Source organism: Helicoverpa zea, chromosome 26 (assembly GCF_022581195.2).
Source record: "Helicoverpa zea isolate HzStark_Cry1AcR chromosome 26, ilHelZeax1.1, whole genome shotgun sequence".
NCBI lineage: Eukaryota > Metazoa > Arthropoda > Insecta > Lepidoptera > Noctuidae > Helicoverpa > Helicoverpa zea.
In genome coordinates this window covers 8,449,470-8,469,641 of record NC_061477.1, presented here as the reverse complement: position 1 = coordinate 8,469,641, position 20,172 = coordinate 8,449,470, and the positions used below count along the sequence as shown (strand labels likewise).

At 34.3% G+C, this 20,172-nt stretch overlaps 1 protein-coding gene across 5 annotated transcripts in view; it reads left to right on the top strand.

Moving 5' to 3' along the window:
- LOC124642905 (hemicentin-1) overlaps positions 1-20,172 on the top strand; it is a 470,700-nt gene that overhangs the window by 411,950 nt on the left and 38,578 nt on the right. For all 5 annotated transcript variants that reach the window (XM_047181655.1, XM_047181654.1, XM_047181656.1 and 2 more), the window contains exons 6-7: positions 5,702-5,851; positions 14,246-14,403. In XM_047181655.1, coding sequence (XP_047037611.1) covers positions 5,702-5,851; positions 14,246-14,403 — 308 coding nt within the window. The remainder of the gene's footprint in view (positions 1-5,701; positions 5,852-14,245; positions 14,404-20,172) is intronic.

Sequence of the window (20,172 nt, the reverse complement as noted above, 5' to 3'; positions counted from 1 at the left end):
TTGGCTAATCGTGACTGTATTTGGGCTTGATTTTTTTAATGGAGGCTATTTCGGCTATGGAATAATTTGAAATATGATAAGGAAAAAAATCAATTTAATCATTAAGTATACAGCGGTAGGAGTCACTTGATTATTTTGAATTATGTAATTTCTTATGCATAAAAAAAATTAGGTTATTAATTACAAATATATATTTTTTGTTTATTTTCCATATCAAATATTAAAATCTTTTCTGCAATTTCGCAGTGGCAGTATTGTTAAATATTTTAATTAATTGCGCTCAAATGCCATCATCTTAAAAACACACGTAATCGCAAATCAAAGTCTAAAAGTATATCTTACATTCCCACTGAAAGTCAAAGTCGAAGTAAAAGTCTTTCATTGGAGAACGGATTCGAGCACATTGATTGCCACGCTTGTTCGTCGAGTGTTAGCCATTTCGGTCCATTCAGAGTCTTTGCTTGAGATGTTTCCTATACCAAAGTCTTTGTAAGTACAGTTGAGAGCAGAGAATGTAGGTCGCTTGTTATATGGTATGTTCTAGGAAGGTAAATAAAAAAATATGTTTTTATAGTACTTCGTACAAAGAAAATTATTCCTCGAAGCATATTAATTGACACTGATTGCTCCTAGTGTATTTGAAAAATCATTGTTAAGATAGTCTGCCTTTGTTACGTCATAGATTTTTTGCCTAGAAATAAAGCAAGTGTCATAATTAATTGAATAGAGTTCCAAAAATTAAATCCTACTAACATTATAAATGTGAAAGTTTGTGAGAATTTATGGATTTATGTTTGTTATTCTTTCACACAAAAACGGCTAAACCGATTTATTTGAAATTTGGTATGTAGATAGGTGACCCTGGATTAACACATAGGCTACTTTTTATCAACACACGAAACTGGTATTCCATATTTTAAAGTACTGAAAACAAAAGCGACTTTGCTTTACCTTTTCCAAAATATTTATAAAACAAAACCCCTATAATACCATAAAATTTTCAACAAATTCAAAGGGACTAATAAACATTACCCAAAAATTACAAAATACAATTTATACGGAAGGTAAAGTAAAGGGGTATCAAAAATGTGGTGTTTCAGTTTCCAAAAGCAGGTAAAGCAAGGGTTTTATCCATATTTCATGAGATCCCTCACACAGATGGCAGTTTACACTTCATTGCAAAACGTTCCGTTCCACGTAGAAATACGTGAACGGTTCAATTGATACGATTTATTTTTAGTTTGGAAAGATCGAGAAATTAGGATTTGGAACGTCAACTGTGAAGTTTGATAGGATTTATGTAAGAATGAGAGATTTTTGTGATTTATGATGCTTGTGATATTTTTTTGTGGATTTAGGTTGGTATGAAAGGACAATGGGCACTTTGTATGAGATTTGGTACCCGCTCCAACAGTAACGTATGATATATCATTAGAAAGGTATTTACGTGAAGAATAATAAAAACTATGGGGCTTGCCTCAATTAGCTGTCCGATCCGAGTAACGATAAAAATTGAATCTACATAGAAACAAGTATGTCATCCATATATGCAAATTTATGCAGAGGAATATGTCGTCAGTGTAATAATTTTAAACTCAGTTAATAGACTTCTTAAATTGTTTGAGATACACTCTATTATAATCTAAAGGTTGTAATAGTCTATGGAGTCATACTACGGAAACACAATCGTCATCTGATTTGACAAAAGTTCAAAACATTTCTATTCATCTTTTTTGAAGAATAAATTCATCATTACCTCAGCACCTCTTGGGGAGCAAGATTAAGTCGTAATATGTACTATGTTAACATCGTCTCCTGACTTAACAACCTTAATTGATTGTAAATACTGAAAGACTTTTATCAAATACATAAGCTAGTTCTGCGTGAACTGCAGAGGTTTGCACAGTCTTTTTTTAAAGAAGTCGGTAGGTAAACATTCTAAGAAGGCCAAATTCCTGTTTTTTTGTTACTTTACCAGTTTTTATTCAATACAGTTGGATTTAAGAACTACATCTACGTTGATGATTTATGAACATTACACATTCTATTAGTCGATGTCACGCGAAATGGACAAGGATTTGGGACTAGTCGTCATAGTAAACATGTTTTGCCTTGCCAAGACCTACGCAATGGTACTAGAATCAACACTGTTGGACAGGGTACCAAAACGCCCATCGTCCTTTCATTTCTTTAGTGAGAAGATGTCTCATAATAACTTACACCTGGCAAAATCGAAATGAAATATTCAAATATGAAAAGAATCATAAGTTCTGATTTTATCACCGTCCTATCGTAATGTAATGAATGTTCCCAATAATGTATCTGTTGGTTTGGTAACTAGTTAGGTAGGTATAGGAATTTTACATTTCTTATATGGGGAGTATATCAAAATTCTACCTGTAGTAAGCAAATCAACCAAACAACGGGCCTGTGGTCGTAAAACAACAGAGCAATGATATTCAAAAACAATAGAAAAGTAATTACTTTATAACCACAATAATGTTTATTTAAGTGCCAAACTTCTGCCTACATTAAAAGAAAAACAAACGCGAATCAACACTACCCAAATGAAACCATCTATTTTTCTTATTACCTCGAAAACAATTCGCAAAACGGTAACAAAACATTCATCAATAATAGATTGCGGGGTCTAAAGTACCCCCAGTACCGTTTACCTCAACCGTGAAGCACATTTCATATTTTCGGAATCCAACCCCCGCTGTTGTCCAAATACCTTCCCATTCCGTGTAATAAACGGGGTCTTTTGTACCCGTATCAATACAGGGTTAAAATACGACTGGTATCTATCACGATGATGTATGGGCGGTTGAGGGTTATTTTTTTATTTTGCAATTACTGGTAGCCTTGACTAAGTTTGTTGGTGATGGAGTGGGTTTAGCTCATCAATTTTGCAAGTTTAGCTAGGGTAATGGATTTCGTACTGTTGGGGGAAAGTCTTTTTTGCAATTAAAAGACGCATGAGCATCATGGCTCGTGGCTAAGTATAGTTATCGGCACGGATAATGAGCTCTCGGCGGAAGAGTGGGGATCGCTTTGCGCACTGTACACTTAAGGCAATAAACCAATAAATAACAAATAATAATAAATAAATTGTTTATTACTTCACTTTGAACATAATTTTACAACATTTTGCTAATTCTAAAAAGTGCTGATGTATAATTTGCCCGAACTAGGTAAAAACCTGTGTCGTGTTCTGCGCAGGTGAAGGTCAATATCCGTGCCGATGAATTATAACAGCCATATGTGTCGATCGATCACAAGGTGAAGCAATGTTGGGTGCGGTTTGTCCGTGGATGGGTGAATTCCTAAGTGTTTCCGAGGACATGTTAATTTGATGGATTGTGACATATAATTCAAATTTTGGAAAACACTGAAATTGGTTTATGTTCAACCATAACATAGTCTAACGAACTCTATATTACACTCAAGTTATCTTTCAAAAGTTGCCCATACAACAGACAATTTCTTTCGAAACTTCGAGAATAACTGTTACATTTCAACGCTACACAATAGAAATATGAAATCCAGGCTGAAATTCAGACAATACAAAAAGCAAGCTGGTGAAATCTTAGCCTGTTTCACTGAAACAGCAGTTTTCAGGCTGAAAGCTAGGCGTTTTGATAGCTCGCTGACTTTTAGTTTACACATCGTTATGGAGTTTAGAACTTGTGTAGATATTGTTTTTGTACAAATATGTGTTTTGTTCAATGGTTTAGAGGATTTATTGGTATTTTTGAGCCATTTACTTCTACACTAATGTTATAAAGCTTTTTTATGCTAATCTCGGGAACTATTGGATCGATTTTTTCAGTGTTAGATAGACCATTTATCGGTTGATTTAATAATTTTGTACTAATGGTACCTAAGTTTAACGGTTACAGATAAAGTGTTTGATAGCCTATCAAGAACTTATATGACAGATAAACTGTAACTTTTGCTTAGGTCCCGGATAGCAATATCTGACAGAAACTATAAGCAGCCTTTATCTGGCAGATAAAAATGTCGGGACACCTTTTCACACACGGTCGGTTAGCCCCATGGTAAGTTATTAATTAACTTGTGTTATGGGTGCTAACACAACTGGTAAACTACATATAGTTACATATATACATATTTATAAATACATATTGTAATAATATATAAATAATAGATAGCATTAATTATCGGATAACTGACACTTAATCGGAAACCATGTGATACTGGGCTTAAGCGTTTTAACTACAGCGTCTAATCTCAGGAATATCAGAAAAAATATATCAGTACTAGACCAATTGATTCTAAACCGCACAGTGGCCAATCCATAGATCGTACTCAGAAAAAAATCACTAGAAAATTTTAAAACGAAATCCCACGTATATTGTATCGCAGGCGAGCTGTTTGATCGCGGCGGGCACGTGCTATAAATCTCCGCTCTGTTCCGTTCTGTGGTCGACATTTATTTTGTTTTGTGTACGATACTTTCTAGGTTTTAATCACTGGGCTGCTATATGCGATATATGCCCTTTACTTCTGCGGTTGATGGATTTTCTGTTTACTGGTAACGTGAAGAAGAGAAATCAAATTAATCTTTGAAATCAAATTAATCAAATTAATCTTTTGATAGACGAGTGTGGAAGGAGAAATTATGTTGCCCTGACTTCAAATAAAATTGGGATAAAGGCCGAAAAATATAGATACTGATTTAATAAAATAGTTTTTTTTTTTTTTTATTATTCCCTTATTTTGGCCCCCAATAAACACAAATTAAAACAGTGTGTGACAATCAAAACCTAATGTCAATCTAACAACCGATTGTTTCACAATCTCCATTCGATTAGTCTACTAACGTTTTCTCGATACTCGGCAATAATCGAGTTAGCACTCGAGAGGCAGTATCGAGATTCCTGCCTCAGTTGCTAAATGAAGAGGTGCCTCGCTCGGATAAGGCACGGCGTTTGAAGGGTTAAATCTGTCGTTTAAGTTGCCTAGTGTAATGTGACGCATTGCGTTTAAGACTAGTTTCACCCATTACTTATAAAGTCTTACAAGAACTATAGTTCGGCCATTCAGAGAATGCGTTCCTGACACGTCGCGATTGAACTGACGACGTAACTTTGCAATGGCGTTGCAGTTACGATAAAAATATTTTTGCTGGTTGTTTACCGTTTTAACAATTGAGGAGCATTAAAACAACATTATTATATCAATAATCAATGAATGTAGTTACGTCGTCAGTTCAATCGCGACGTGTCAGGAACGCATTCTCTGAATGGCCGAACTATAACATACAAATATCTGGCAGATATTATAAGCAGTCTTTATTTATTACTACTGTACTGTCTACTATTTGTAGTAAGTATCAGATGAGTAACTTATCGGCAACCAGTGAAAGCGGCCATGTTTTTGAGTTGGCCCTATGTATTTGAGTCGGTCGATAGTTTGATAGGGCTCATAAATGATGAATGATAGTGCAGACGTTACTACATAATAATGATTCATTGGGATCACCTTGCATCGATTTTTTAATTGGATTCACGATAACGTGTAATTAAATAGTTTTCTTTCTTAAAAATATACAGATGTACCTTCAAAATATACTATTAACTAAGTGCTAAGACAGTATATACCACGGTGTTCCACGATCTAAAGGACATTATCATATTCTTTAAAAAACCTAAACATATATTATTCTTTGTTGCAGGTGAAACAGTGACTCCAGATAATTCCACCATCACTCGTATGCTGCTCCTCACGGTGACTCGCGAGGAGTTGGGGGGAGAGCTCACCTGCGTGGTCAGCTCGGCGGCCCTGGATGCTGACATTGTCAAGAAGATTAAGCTGGATGTTAGAGGTAAGATGTGGATGTTATTATAATACCTTATGTATTCAGAGATTGGGATATGAATTTGAGAAAAAAACGGACACTACAGGATATATTTGCTGTGTGATTAGAAGTTGCAACTTTCATAATACCTTAGTGGTATGGATAGAGAGCGGGCACTGATAAGGATAGAGCCATCACGATTAAAACTAACAATTTATTTCTTCCCTCAAGATATAATTTAACTTCCTTGTTTTCTTTGAGTAAAAAATACAAAGTATGAGGTACTGAAATCGATTCTGTAAACAGTTTAGAGGTAATATGATGTTTGCATTACAGACTTCTGATTGGTTGTAGTGGTATACAAAAAACAAAATCCGCATGAAAAGTGCATCAAAAATCAGTAACATTTTTTTTTCAATAAATACACTTTCTCACTTATTTTTCAAAAGCCGTCACTTGAAGCAGAATAGCATGTAGTGCAGTGCGCGCATCGTTGCACATCGAAGTGCATTCAATACTCTCGCCTGCATTTTATTGCAATCCCTACGAGATATAAAGCCATTGAATTATTATGTACGTAAATATGTACTTTATCTTTTTGATGGTGTGTTGGTAAAAAAGTGAAGTATTTTAGTGTTTGAATAAAAATAAAAAACACTCCAATTTTGTTCTTAAATTTAGACTTTTTCAAGAATACAAATGTGAAATATTGAATTTTCATGATGTCATGCCAAACACGTAAAAACTGTAGATGATAAATATTCCCCACATAGGCATACCACATCATCTAGAATCAAACTGAACAGAGCTTGTACTACTAAATAATTGAGACTTACGAATACCACCAAACTAAAATAAGCACCCAACCTCGGGCATTGCAGTCATGTGAATATGTTACCGGCCGAACCCGATTTTAGGACAAACCAGTTTTGCCTAGGCTCAACTAGTTCTTCCTATAGGCGTTAGGATTAACTAGTATAGCCTAGTCCAAACTAATTTGTCCTAAGCCCGATAGGACGGACCAGTTTAGGCTAGGCAAAACTAGTTGATCCTGATATCAATACGCACACTCTAGGATAAACTGGTATGGCCTAGTCTAAACAACATGTTCATGCGGGAATGCTCCGAACGTCCCACGCCGCTCGCTCCCCGTTCGTCATTTGTCGCGTGGTTTTAAACGCATTTAGCGTCTAGTTGCTAGCCGTGCATAACGTACACGCCCCGAGCGCCTCGCGCCTAATAACGTATTTAGTTAATTTAAAAAAATACTTACCTATTATTTGTTACTTTGCTACATATATGTAGTATGATTGTTCGTATTATCAATTTATCCATAACGACGAATCATTATAGTTTAATAAAGATGATTATTTTTCTAAACACGGAGTAGTTTATTTAGTTCATCTATTTATTTACACTTTTAGATATGTATATGTTTTGACTAGGCTATACCAGTTTATCCTAGAGTGTGCGTACTTATATCAGGATCAACTAGTTTTGCCTAGCCTAAACTGGTCCGTCCTATCGGGCTTAGGACAAATTAGTTTGGACTAGGCTCTACTAGTTAATCCTAACGCCTATAGGAAGAACTAGTTGAGCCTAGGCAAAACTGGTTTGTCCTAAAATCGGGTTCGGCCGGTAACATATATACTTACTTTTACACCATCTTGCTATCGCACCCTAAAATCTACTTAAAAACTCTCAAAACATCGCTCAGTCCCAACCTTACCTTACCTAACACTTACTGCGGATTACATACAACACCCTATCCATCGGTTCTTTTCGAACTAGAGATCGTTAATTGGACATAGTATAAAGTTAATTCAATCTTCAATCGGAAAACAAACCGATGGATTGGTACTTTATTGCAATTCGCAGTTAACCATCAGAATTTCTCCTATTCACCACAACCGCCACTCAAGCAAACCCGAGAGACAGGTTTTATTCAAATCCAAAGGAACTTGCTCTAAAGTTGGTACAAAGTTCTAACTTTGGTGTTAAAATTATAGCATTGAGCCCTCAGTGGGTAGCGATTAAATTGTTAGCCAATTGTTTTGGGACGTGGCTAGTCGTTTGTGTAGGTGATTTTTGAGTACAAAGGTTCTTGGTTTATTTAAATCTAGCCGTACGGGGATAAAATATAGCCTGTGTTACTCGGGAAGAGTGTAGCTTTTTACCAGTGAAAGAATTTTTCAAATCTGTTCAGTAGTTTCGGAGTTGGGGTACAAAACAAACAAACAAAAAAGTTTTTGCTCTTTATGACAGTGGTATAAGTTTTGAGTAGAAAAATCCTAGGTTTATTTAGAGAGCCTAAAAGTAAGAATTAAGGTCCTTTTTTCTTTAAATATTTTGTTCGCAAACAAGATTCCATGCAGCTAAGTATTTCTAATTATAGGTATCATGACCTTCTTCAGGTTTTGTCGCAAGTCCCAAGATATATAAAATTGCGTCCAAAACCTTTAAAATATTACCATTTCAGGTAAACTTTACGCGCTGATATTAAAATAATTACTTGTCGTCCTCCAAAAAATTTGCAATATTTCTTTCCACGAAAATCCTCGATAGCTATTAAACGTTAAATTGGCTCCAATTTTTAACCGCCATCTTAGAAACATAGTCCTTATAATTGAAGACATTAATAAAATGGTATCACCCAACTAAATGAAAATTTATTCCTTCGCCAAATTAAACGCGAAAAAGTCAACGAATTACAGTTAGGGGTAACGATTTAGAACTTAGAATTAGTTTAATGGTTCTCCAGTTTCGATTGTTTTTACATTTTGGACTGGTTAAAGATATTTAGTTAAGGTGAGATACAGTAGAGCACTCATGATATGAAAGTATAATATTTCTTTGCCTGATATTGACTTTAGAAAGAAGTTGTGATCACTAGGCCAGTGATAAAAGCACTTGCCTCACAAATAATAAGTTATCAGGTTCAATTCCAGTTGAGGCAAGTCTCAATTTAATTTTGCAAAATGACACATTTAAGTATATTTTGGACACCAATGTCTGAGTAAAGGTTAAGGAAAACATCTTGAGGAAACCCGGACTTTTAAATCTAAAATCGTCTCTGTCTTGAGAAACCGTAGTGACGAACGCCCATTCTTTCTCTGAATGGAAAAAAGGCTGATGACGATAACCTGGGAATTGAACCTAGGAATACTAGCAAACGCCTTTACCTAAATTACTTAGCCAAAATACCACTTCCCAAAAACCTATCAAACTTCAAGCTGACAAATTAATCAATATATTTCACAGTGATTAAATAGCCAATAGCCAACTAACACATCCAATTATGTTTAAAAGCCTTCCTTCTATCTAGTCTATAACAGAAGGGAGTGCTGCGGAGGCCGGGGCGGGGGCAGCCCCGGCTGGCGAGCTCGCGGCCGCGCTCCCTTCACTTCTCCCTGCGACGCGCTTGACCACGGGCACTTACTTGTTTTCGGTTGTATGATGGACCATTGTAATTTTTACGGCATTAAAAGCCTCTGTTATACAGTCCGCACAAAGTTTTATTTATAAAGTCCCGTTAGGGCTCCTACAGGTACCGTTATGGCACCTCCGCTAGTGATTTTGTTCTCCATGATTCGGTACTACACTAGCGAGCAATTTTCAGAGGCCAGCCGATAAATTGCGAAACCATATAGCTAATAAGTGGCAAGATAGTGTACTATATAATAGTGTTGAGATGAGTTATATCGATAAACAAGAGTGAAATATTAAGTAATTTGTTAGTGTTGTTTATCGTGGCTAGTATGTTATCGTCGTCTTATCCTTAAGTGTTATAAATGTTTATTTGTTTGTTGGTTATGGTTTGTCGGTGAAACGACTGAGTCACATACTTAAAGACGCCCAAAAAACTCTTAAGATGCGGGTGTAACTGTAAGAAACAGCCAGCAAATGAGGAACACAAAATATGTACTTTAAATAAAATTTTAAAGGTTAATAATTCAAATACCTAAATAAAAACGTACAAAGAGTCCTTAAAAATAAAGTAACTCATAATAAATAGAAAGTTATGTCAAAACTAAACAAAGTTTGTACTATGCGAACTAAATAACTGACAACCATACTTATTCTTTTTTGTAGATATTACACAAAGAAATAGCAAAAAATGTTTTCATCCCGGGTCAAAAAAGTAACGTGTCAATATGTCAGAAAAAACACCTCATGAACGAACCAAAATCTCTTCAACGAAATCCTTTTGAAATTCCAGACCCAATTTCCTAAATAGCTTTTACTTATCACTATAAAAAGATAAGATAAAAAATCGAAGGGCCCGCAAAAAGGTTGAAATCTAAGTCTGGGTCCCTTCGGTCCTAAACTGAACTATCTTCTATAATTAGGTTAAGTAAGCGTTTCTAGGATACTGGTACCCGCAGCGGCCATCTTGGATTTAGGCTGTCATTCCTATCTTATGGCGGTATCGAGGTGTTAGATTATGGGTACTGAGAGATTTATTAGGTTCAAACTGGTGGAAGATGGTTGGTTGGAACTTAGATTGTTCTTGTTTTGATTTAAGACATTTAGATCTATGAAAAGTATTGTAGGGAAGTAAAGTCTCGTGTGGGGGATGAAAACATAGTCACCTCAAAACCAAATATTTGTCACTGTAAAAACTCTATTTAAATTTAAAAAAAATCATTGGATTCGTTATTCGTAACAATGATGTTAAAATTACACTTTATTCGCGAAAACCAAAAAATAATAAAACCTGCCCAGCAGTTTACAAATAATTAATTACCACGATAACTCTTTCATGTAATCTACGTTAACTTTATCGATATCGACATACCCACATCACTATGCGTAATGGGGTCGGGAATTTTACCACCTTGCAATATTGGGGGTCGATAGGATCTCAGAGGTGGGACGGCCAGTGTTGGACACTACGGGAATATGTATATACGAATATTTGAGTTGTAGCCATAATAAATGTAAGGGTTTTTGGGATCTTTCTAGAAATTCACATAGTGATTTTTACTGTTTTGATTTGTTAAGTTTTGAATAGAAAGAAAAAGTATGAAGTATTACTTAAAGGAACATTTTCTGTTACGTATCAAAATGCTTTTTAACTCGTTTTAGTTTTAGTTAGGTTATGTCATAATTTGCCTATAAACGGTACCTTTTTCTGAACTTCGTTAATTTCGATGGCTAGCAACATGTAAAAAAATGCACTGAATCATAAATATATGTATAGTATAAGTACTTAAACACAGTTACAAAAAGTCTCAGATCGGCTACTCTAATTGCTGGTTACACTTACAGTTTATATACCACCTCACACAATATACTTCTTCCTACAAATATTTAAGCCATTCCGAGGCGGTTCTCGAACATTCTTTACAAAGTTATCCCGAGTCTAGAATACTTATTAGCTGTATCCGCTCTAATTATGCCGCGTAAATTACACTGCACTGAGAAAATAGCTGCATTGTGCACTCGATGGAGTGGCTACCTGTTACTTTTGGTCTGGATAGGTTGTGCTTTTAAAATTAGGAAGTAGAATTATATTTGGGAGAGCCTTATTAATTTATTGGCGTAGCATGTACGTAAGTTTTGATATTTTGAGAACTGACATGAATTAAAAAAATATATATTGACACAACCACATCATACAGAGCAAAAATATATTATTAAACTGATAATTTTAAGGTATACTATAAAGTTTAATTTCTACAATAGATTACTGTATATAAACTAATAAAGTATTCTGCATACAGTTAAGATTCATCACTACAACTTGTTTCAGCATTATCCATTCTCAAAACAAGTATGAAATATACCAACCTAGAAAGACCACCAAAACTCCAGCTTCCCACTTCACCCGCGACGTAATATCGGAAGTATTAAGGATAAATGAATTAGGGCCCTTAATATACACCAATTTGTCGTCAGCCTAATAGATTCCCTTGGTTATTATTATCCGCACTTATATTTTACCTTGGTGAGGAAAAATTATCGTAAACACTGTATAGTTGCCATGGCAACGTACGTATTGTTGAATAGATTTTTTTAACGGGTTAGCCAGTGTAGTCGGCTAAAAATGAACAACTTTTAGTTTTTATTTAATTTCGAAAATGTATGCATGTTTGTTTGTGTAGAAAACAAATAAATGTTATTAATTGATACTTTATTTCAACTGAAGAGTATTTTTAAATGACTTAAAAAGAAGCAGGTTTCTTTAAATCAAACATTTATGAGACACTTATTTTTACAAATTCTACTATCAGCTATTGAACAAGTAACAACGCACACACAATATTTAGGAACACAAAACTCGTTCTACCAATTTCTTGTCCAATATTCTCGACGAAACGTAATCAGGTATTAATTAACCTTAGAGGTGCTGAAAGGTATTTTTTTCCTTTCAATTACAGTATATTATGTCACGTCCCTGATTGGGCCCAGTCAATCTAAAGGACGGTAATAGGCGCCGCCACCCTATTCATTTGCTATCTATTACGGAGTGATATTTTGGGCGTAGTTTTTGTCAAGGTAGGTAGGTAATAGTTAATTTCTTGGTCGTTTTTGTCCTCTATATTTATCAACCCCTTTATAAAAATGTATAGTAAATGTCAAAGTCAAAGGTTTTTAATTCATGTAGACCGGATGATAAAGTCCTCCTAGCCGATTATCGGCTACGGCGGCTGTTCTCATGTAAGGAGATCAGCCAACTTCGCAGGACATATTATATTGCACAAGCATTTGCCACTATCCTATTACTTCACTCTCATAGCCTATGTATATCTCATAGCTCATGTAGACCTATTGTGGGCCTATAACCCTGTCTCTCTATCCAGCAAAACGTCAAAACTACGGAACCGATTTAAATATTTCGTAAACAACTACATAGTTTAGAGCCTAAGAAAAAACAGGTTGCATTTTACCCAGGTGCAGGAAATGGTTCCCTCGGAACGCAGGTACAGCTGCTGGGAACAGCTAGTTTAGGTGTAATCCTTTACTTAAGTGAGTATTGAAGTCAACCATATCCAATAGTGTATCTAAAATCATGTTTCTATGATCATAAACTGATAAGTATCTACCACATTACCAAGTCAAACTAAATCCCTATAGCCTGTAAACAAGCAATAGAAAATGTTACAAATAAAACTACATAGAAACTTAAGGTAACACAAAAGTTGGTCCTTATAGTCTCGGAGGACCAATACGACCGAATGACGATCCAATATTATACGTTCCTTACATAGTTTTAAGGTGCGGCCATAGAAAGAGCGGAAAACAATTGAATATCAGCCATAATTTGACTCGTTTTTATCACCTTTTAATTACTATCCTATTGTAGGATAAAAGCCTCTTCTTATTCAGAGTAGGAAAAAGTGTTATACTGAAGATTTCCTCAAATAAAATTTTACGGTGGTGTCCAAGATATATGTGTTTGTATCAGATTAACCGAGAGGTATTGGGTTGCCCGGGTAACTGGGTTGAGGAGGTCAGATAGGGAGTCACTCCTAGTAAAACACTAGACCTCTGCCGCATCTGGTTAGGCTGGAAGCCGACCCTAACATAGTTGAGAAAAGGTTCAGGAGATGATGTTGTCCAAGACATACGTACATAGAAATTATACTTTTTTACATTTATAGTTAACTGACTTGGAATGGAACCCGCTCAGTCGTACTTTAGAGCCTAGTGCTTTAACCACAAGGCTACCACGAGTATAACTGAACTTAACTGTTTTTCTTGTCACTCGTAACAATTCTTTCCTTCAAAATAGAAGTTTTCCAAATCGCTATACGCTATACGCTAGCTCTATAACCAAAGCCTTAGGCACCATAAACCCAAACACTGATCCAGCATATTTTTTACTGCTGCCAAAAATTGGATAGATATCATATAAAGATCTTATACCAAAGACTATATTCTATAATAAGTCCTGCCTTTAAAAACTCTTTGGAGAAAAAAATACTGGACTACTACTCAATTGCAAAATCGACTTAAATGCTTTAATAATAAAGTCTATTTTCTTTTAGCTGTGAAAGCTAGTGTTTAAAAACTATTTATTTTTAAGTGAGTTTCTTTGCTGATGCGAGTTCTGAGCTGAAAATGAGAACTTCGTTAATGGCAATAGTTTTCTAAGCTGTTATGAACTGGGGATGAAAACAAAGGCTTTCTGATTTTAAAATACATTTGAATAAGTGTATAAGCCATGTATTCCATGGAATTAAATTACCTTATTCTTAATTGTTTTCTAAGTCTATACTAATTCAATAATTATAAAGTCAATCTATAATAATTATAAAGTCAATGATACCACTAGCCTTATCTTATAGTGTTATGTATTCCATTTACTAAGAATACTAAGCTAGTTACAATTAACGAAAATATACTCTTGTATACTGATATATTTATACCTGCATATTTTAATACTCATTAAAACCATTATGTTTCTCTTCCCAGTGCCCCCCAACAAGACGGTGATCACGGGAGTCAAAGACCACGCGACACAAGGCACGATCCTGACCCTCACCTGCACTGCATCAGGCGCCAGACCTGCTGCCAAGATCGACTGGTTCAACGGTACCCAGAAGCTGGATCTACAGGAAAGGAATATTTATGTAAGTACTTAATATCTACATATTATATGTTTCACAGACAAATTATGAGTAAATGACTTTATTTTATGTGCCACTGAGGGCTAGTAGAATTTATCGAAGATTGCCTAGTGATTTTTTCCCAAAACCGAGGAGGAATCTGAATTCTGTTGTATGTTTTTTTATGTAGGTAAAATGTACCGTTCTTAAGTACATTAAAACTAAGACCTATAAAAATCATGAGATGATAAAAATATGTAAAGCATCAGTTGTTATAAGGCAATAAGAAGAAAATAACTTAAACCGCTCAATCACCATTAAATTACATTGATAGAAACCTACGAAATCAAAGTCAAAAGCGTTTATTGAATAGGCTAATCAAGTCAACACTTTTTGACGTGCGAAATTACTCGGAAAATCACGCCCAAAAACCCCTTGTATATTACTATTAAACTTTAATGGTTTACAAAATAAAATCAAAGACAGTTGAAAGGTGGTCATCCTTTACGAAACCTGAACCGGTGTATTTTCATATTCTAAGAAAACACACCTATCTACAACTTCTAGAGTGCTAGTACATTTATGGAAATGTTCAAGAAAACGGTGAACGCAAAGATTGTTTACAGGAAAACGTCTTCGATACAGATAAACTTGAAGATCAGGAAACTCTGGGGATGACAAAATTCCGGTAATAACCAGGAAACTGGGGGGGGGGGGTTAGGGATGTCACACGTTCGGGTTTATTTATTTAGGATATACTAACATTATTCTTGTCTGAAATGTGCACTAATGTGCAGATTACTTGTGAAATCACAATTTAGTGATCAATAATAAAATTCGTGCTTGCTTTTGTACATACATTGTCTGTATGAATGAATCAAAATTAAATTCATGTCAAATTGAATCTAGTATGCAATAAAAACCACCAATCACCGAAAGATATCTTAATCTACAGTATTCTAACACAATTTCAAATTTAAAAAAAAAAATGATAAAAAATCTAAATTTTTCCTTTTACTACAAAAAGCAGCATAACAGCCCTATGAAAAAATCTTACTAACAACCAATTTACAGACAATCCCAAATCCAAAAAACACATATCTTCAAACCGTTTTCTATCAAAACCCGTCACATATATCATACTTAAGCCTCATAAATAATAATAAGAATTACACACAAACATTTTCCCATCGCGACAACCCTAGTACTTCCTCACAATATGCTTGAAACGTACCGTATTGCAATACTACGTGAGTTAGTTTAAATTCGGTAATGAAGACAAATTCGTGCTCTGACAACCCTGCGAATGGAAATTAAACATTATTTATTTTTGCTTGTGTTTTGGGCGGGGTGATTTTGGACTTGAGAAGGATAAGAAATGTCGTGTAAAATATGTTTTATCTTGGTAATTTTTATTTCATAAACTATTTATTTTTAAATAAAATATTCAATTTTTTTATACATAGAAATAATTTCGCTTGAGAATGTACATACTGAAATCTTAACTAAATAATTTATTGTGATTGTTTCAATGCGTTACCCTTAGACAATATTTGATAAAAATAGTTTAAAAAACACGCTTTTAGTACAGACTAAAATTTCTTAGCTAATCATGTATTGTCATCAGAGCTCAGTGCATGAGCGAAATTTCATCCTAATCGAAGTCCGGGAAATGGGTCAAATTAAGATTCCAAGATTTTCTTACATAGATAATTACAACTGAAGCTAATATAAGCTTGTTTAAAAAAGTTTCAATATTAAATATACCAATTACAAATTGCTTAGCCAGTTATTCTACAAGAAGGAGGACGTTCTCAGTTCGTTTTTTTTTTCTCTACACAAAACCAACTAAGCATAAGCAACACCAAAGTCAGGTATACATTTTCATGATGGAAAATTACATCAATTTCGTAATGATACCGTATTATATAACTTAATATATTACATTACTACTTAGTAATAGTACTTAGGACAAATTAACGCGAAGTTTGCAGACACTAATCTTATAAGTTGTTTGAGTTCAGCAATCTAGTATTTGGTAAGTTATATTCAACTAACTACATCTTAGTTTAAGTAAATGTAAGATTTGTGGATAGGTACCATCAACATTTTTACTCAAAAAGCTGATATATTGAAGTACTTTAGTCAGAAATAGTAGATACATAAGTTTCTTTCTACGAATCTTAACTTATCTTCAAAACATTATCGACGTTGGTTCAATGGTTTAAAATTGAAAATGGTAACGCTAAATAGCATCACTTCTATAGAAACTACTAAGAGCACTTGAATAAAAGAAAATAAGCATCGCATGCTGTTACTGTATGTATCAATACATACAAACTGTAATACCCTATTATTTTTAAAAAGAGTAACCATGGAGTTTCTTGCCCGTTCTTCTCCATAGGAAGCTACTTTTGGAATGGGCAACTAGAGTCAAACTTAGTTATAATTTTGACGTTCATAAGTGCTTGTAAAGGCCTAAATGAAATAAATGATTTGACTTTGACTTTGACTTTTAAGCCTATAGCTTTCTTCAACAAATAAGCTATCTAATACTTTAGTTACTTCGTTCCTGAGATAAGCGCGTTCAAGCAAATAAAATCTTCATCTTCTCTTTATAATAGTGACTGATACGTTTTACTAAGTCAATCCGTCAGTCTACCTGCCGAATAGCAATCACTATCCTACAATACACAATACAGTGTATTTCATTTATCTTGTTTGCTTTAACTTTTTCTGGATTCCAACCTTTAGAAAAGTTTATTTCATACCCTCCACTCGTACCCTACAATTCTATTTCAAAACACTGCTAGAAAACGCTCCGTTGGATCCCTATTTTGCCTTTTTTTACGAAAAACTTTTCAGTAACTGAAAACTGAATTGAATTTCAGTTCGGCAAATCCTGAAAGTTTTTCTAAATTTATTGATGTGCCTACCTGTTTTAGTGAGTTGTGTTACGTAAATATTTTGTACTGTGTTATGTGTTGCCAAATATTGGGAGGGTTTTAATTAGTTTTTGGTGTTTGAATATTTAAGAGATTTTAATAGTATCTAGATGAAACTGTTTGTGGAAAATATTATATGTAGTATAGGTAAAATACAGTTACACAGCATAAATGTAAGTTGAATTTCCTAAAAAAAATAAATCTTTTAAAGACACTGTTTTGCCCGCACCCCGATGATACTTTTTCGCTCAATACTATAAAGTAGCCTGTAGTCCTAATACTACTGAAATAATCGAGCGGATGAGTAGTTACTGAGAAAAAATTTCTAACAAGCAAACTAACTCTTTACTATTAAAAAACAACCTACAATAGGCATGATGACAGTAATCAAAAATCATTAAAATAATATATTTATTAAATTAAACTTGAAGCTTGGAATATAAAACGCGCATTGTTTTCTTTATTAATAATGTGATTAATATGTATTTTTATAAAATAAAATTACGAAATAAGGCAATCCGCCATGATATCTTGAACACCAATCAGAGCTCGTGACGTCATCTCTCAAAACAACTCGCACGAAAGTCACATTTCGTTATTGTGAACTTCCACTGCGATCTTTGTTTTTAATTAATTAATTGTTTATAACACGAATTATGGAGCCCGGATTTACCAAGGCAAACAGCGCTAATTTGCCTAGAATTGATATCATAATGCTGGGAAAGTTTTTGGCATCAAATAAAGATTTTTGTTCAGCTGAATTTAGAAATGTTAAAACTTCCATGTAAGTATACTAGTTTAATTAAAAAACAATGAGAGATGAAACCTAACCTCGAAATAGTTATTTACATTATAAACTATGCTAGAATCTAGAGAACTATGTAATAACTTACATCAAAGTGATCTTCACAAAAATAAAGTTGTACCCTGGGCAATATTGCTTTTGAATCTCGCCTTGCAAGTTTAAGCCACTTGTTTCGTATTTTTTTATTGTGAGGAACGTACACAAATAACTTATCAGGAGTTGTTTTGGATGTGTTCTTACACTGGGGGACCCCACAACACCTATGCCCTTTCGAATTCATATTTAATAACACAAAAAACTTAATTATTGCACGAGCGTTGTTTACTTGCGTCTTGTAATTTCAGTCGTGACGTCACAAGTGACGACATGACACTGACAAGCGTTTTCGCGCCGGATTCAAAGTGGACAGAGAAAAATGCAATTATTTGATAAAATAAATAATAGTTTAAAAAAAAACTAAAAAACACGCTTTTTATAGAAAACCGAACTAAAAAATAGCAAATAAATTTTAATGAATTTAAATTAAGAAAATAGTGTTCAAAATTTCAATGAATATAAATTAACAATAGTGTGAATACAAAAAAATATTTAAAAAAGCGTGGGGTGCTTTTTAAGGTCATATCGAAATGAAAATCACTCTACTCATATCTGTCAATAAAATATTTATAACTATTGACACCATGCACCCCACGCTTTTTTAAATATTTTTTTTGTATTCACACTATTATTAATTTATATTCATTGAAATTTTGAACACTATTTTCTTAATTTAAATTCATTAAAATTTATTTGCTATTTTTTAGTTCGGTTTTCTATAAAAAGCGTGTTTTTTAGTTTTTTTTAAACTATTATTTATTTTCTACTTTTTAGTTTGGATTATTTATAATAGCTTTTTAATTTTAAACTATTGCACGACTCGTGATGCGAAGCATCAGAGAGTGCTTTACGATCGAAAAAAATTTTTCGCCTTATTTTGGCAACTATTTTTAGTATTATAGCCTTGTTAGTTAAAGGAATCAAGATATTTTGCATTTTCTGTTTTTTAGTTTGTTTTTTTTTTTAAAGTAGATTTAGTTTTTTTTAAACTATTATTTGTTTTGTAGAATTAAAATTCTCTTTAGTATACAAAAATTTGACAATATTAGAGAAAACGGCTAAAGATAATTATTGGAAATAAAAATTAACAACGAGTCCTGCCTTATCGACTGTTGTTTCCTAGCTAAGCTACTAGGTGATCTGCTGACCTACTAGTACACAAGATGGGGTGATGATAAATAAAACCTCATCTGTGCACTGTTCTAAGCTGGTATATTAAAGTCTTACAAAAACATATTTTGGATGTTGGTCTCTTGATGGTTGAGGATTTGGTGCGTGACGTGACGACACGGGTGATATTACGAATAGTTGTCACTATCCATACAAGTGGGAAGTTCTCATCAATACAAAGAATATAAGTCCAAACGAGGTATTTTACATATTCAGTTTATTTGTTTATTTACTCAGTTGTCGAGTTCCCTCGACTTTCTCTGGTCTCCATCATCAGGTCAGCTCCCAACCTTCACTGTTGCATAGGTTTTGTCAATACAAATAATTTAAGCCCAAACACGAGGTTTACATATTCAGTTGTCGAGTTCCCTCGACTTTCTCTGGTCTCCATCATCAGGTCAGCTCCAAACCTTCACTGTTGCAAAGGTCTTGTCAATACAAATAATTTAAGCCCAAACACGAGGTAGTTTACATATTCAGTTGTCGAGTTCCCTGGACCCTCTCTGGTCTCCATCATCAAGTCAGCTCCAAATCTTCACAGTTGAATAGTGCTTTTAGGCGTACACCTGAGTGTCAAGTTTTTACCCTATATATGCCTACAACTTTCGAAGGTTGCCCTCGATTTCTCAGGGTTTCCATCATCAGATCCTGACCTGATGACTATGGGACCAACTGGCAGCTATTCCGAGTCGAACAAAAAAAGAATCACGTAGATCGGTCTATAAACCTCGGAGTAATCGATGTGTATGTGTAACCTCCTCCTTTTTGGGAAGTCGG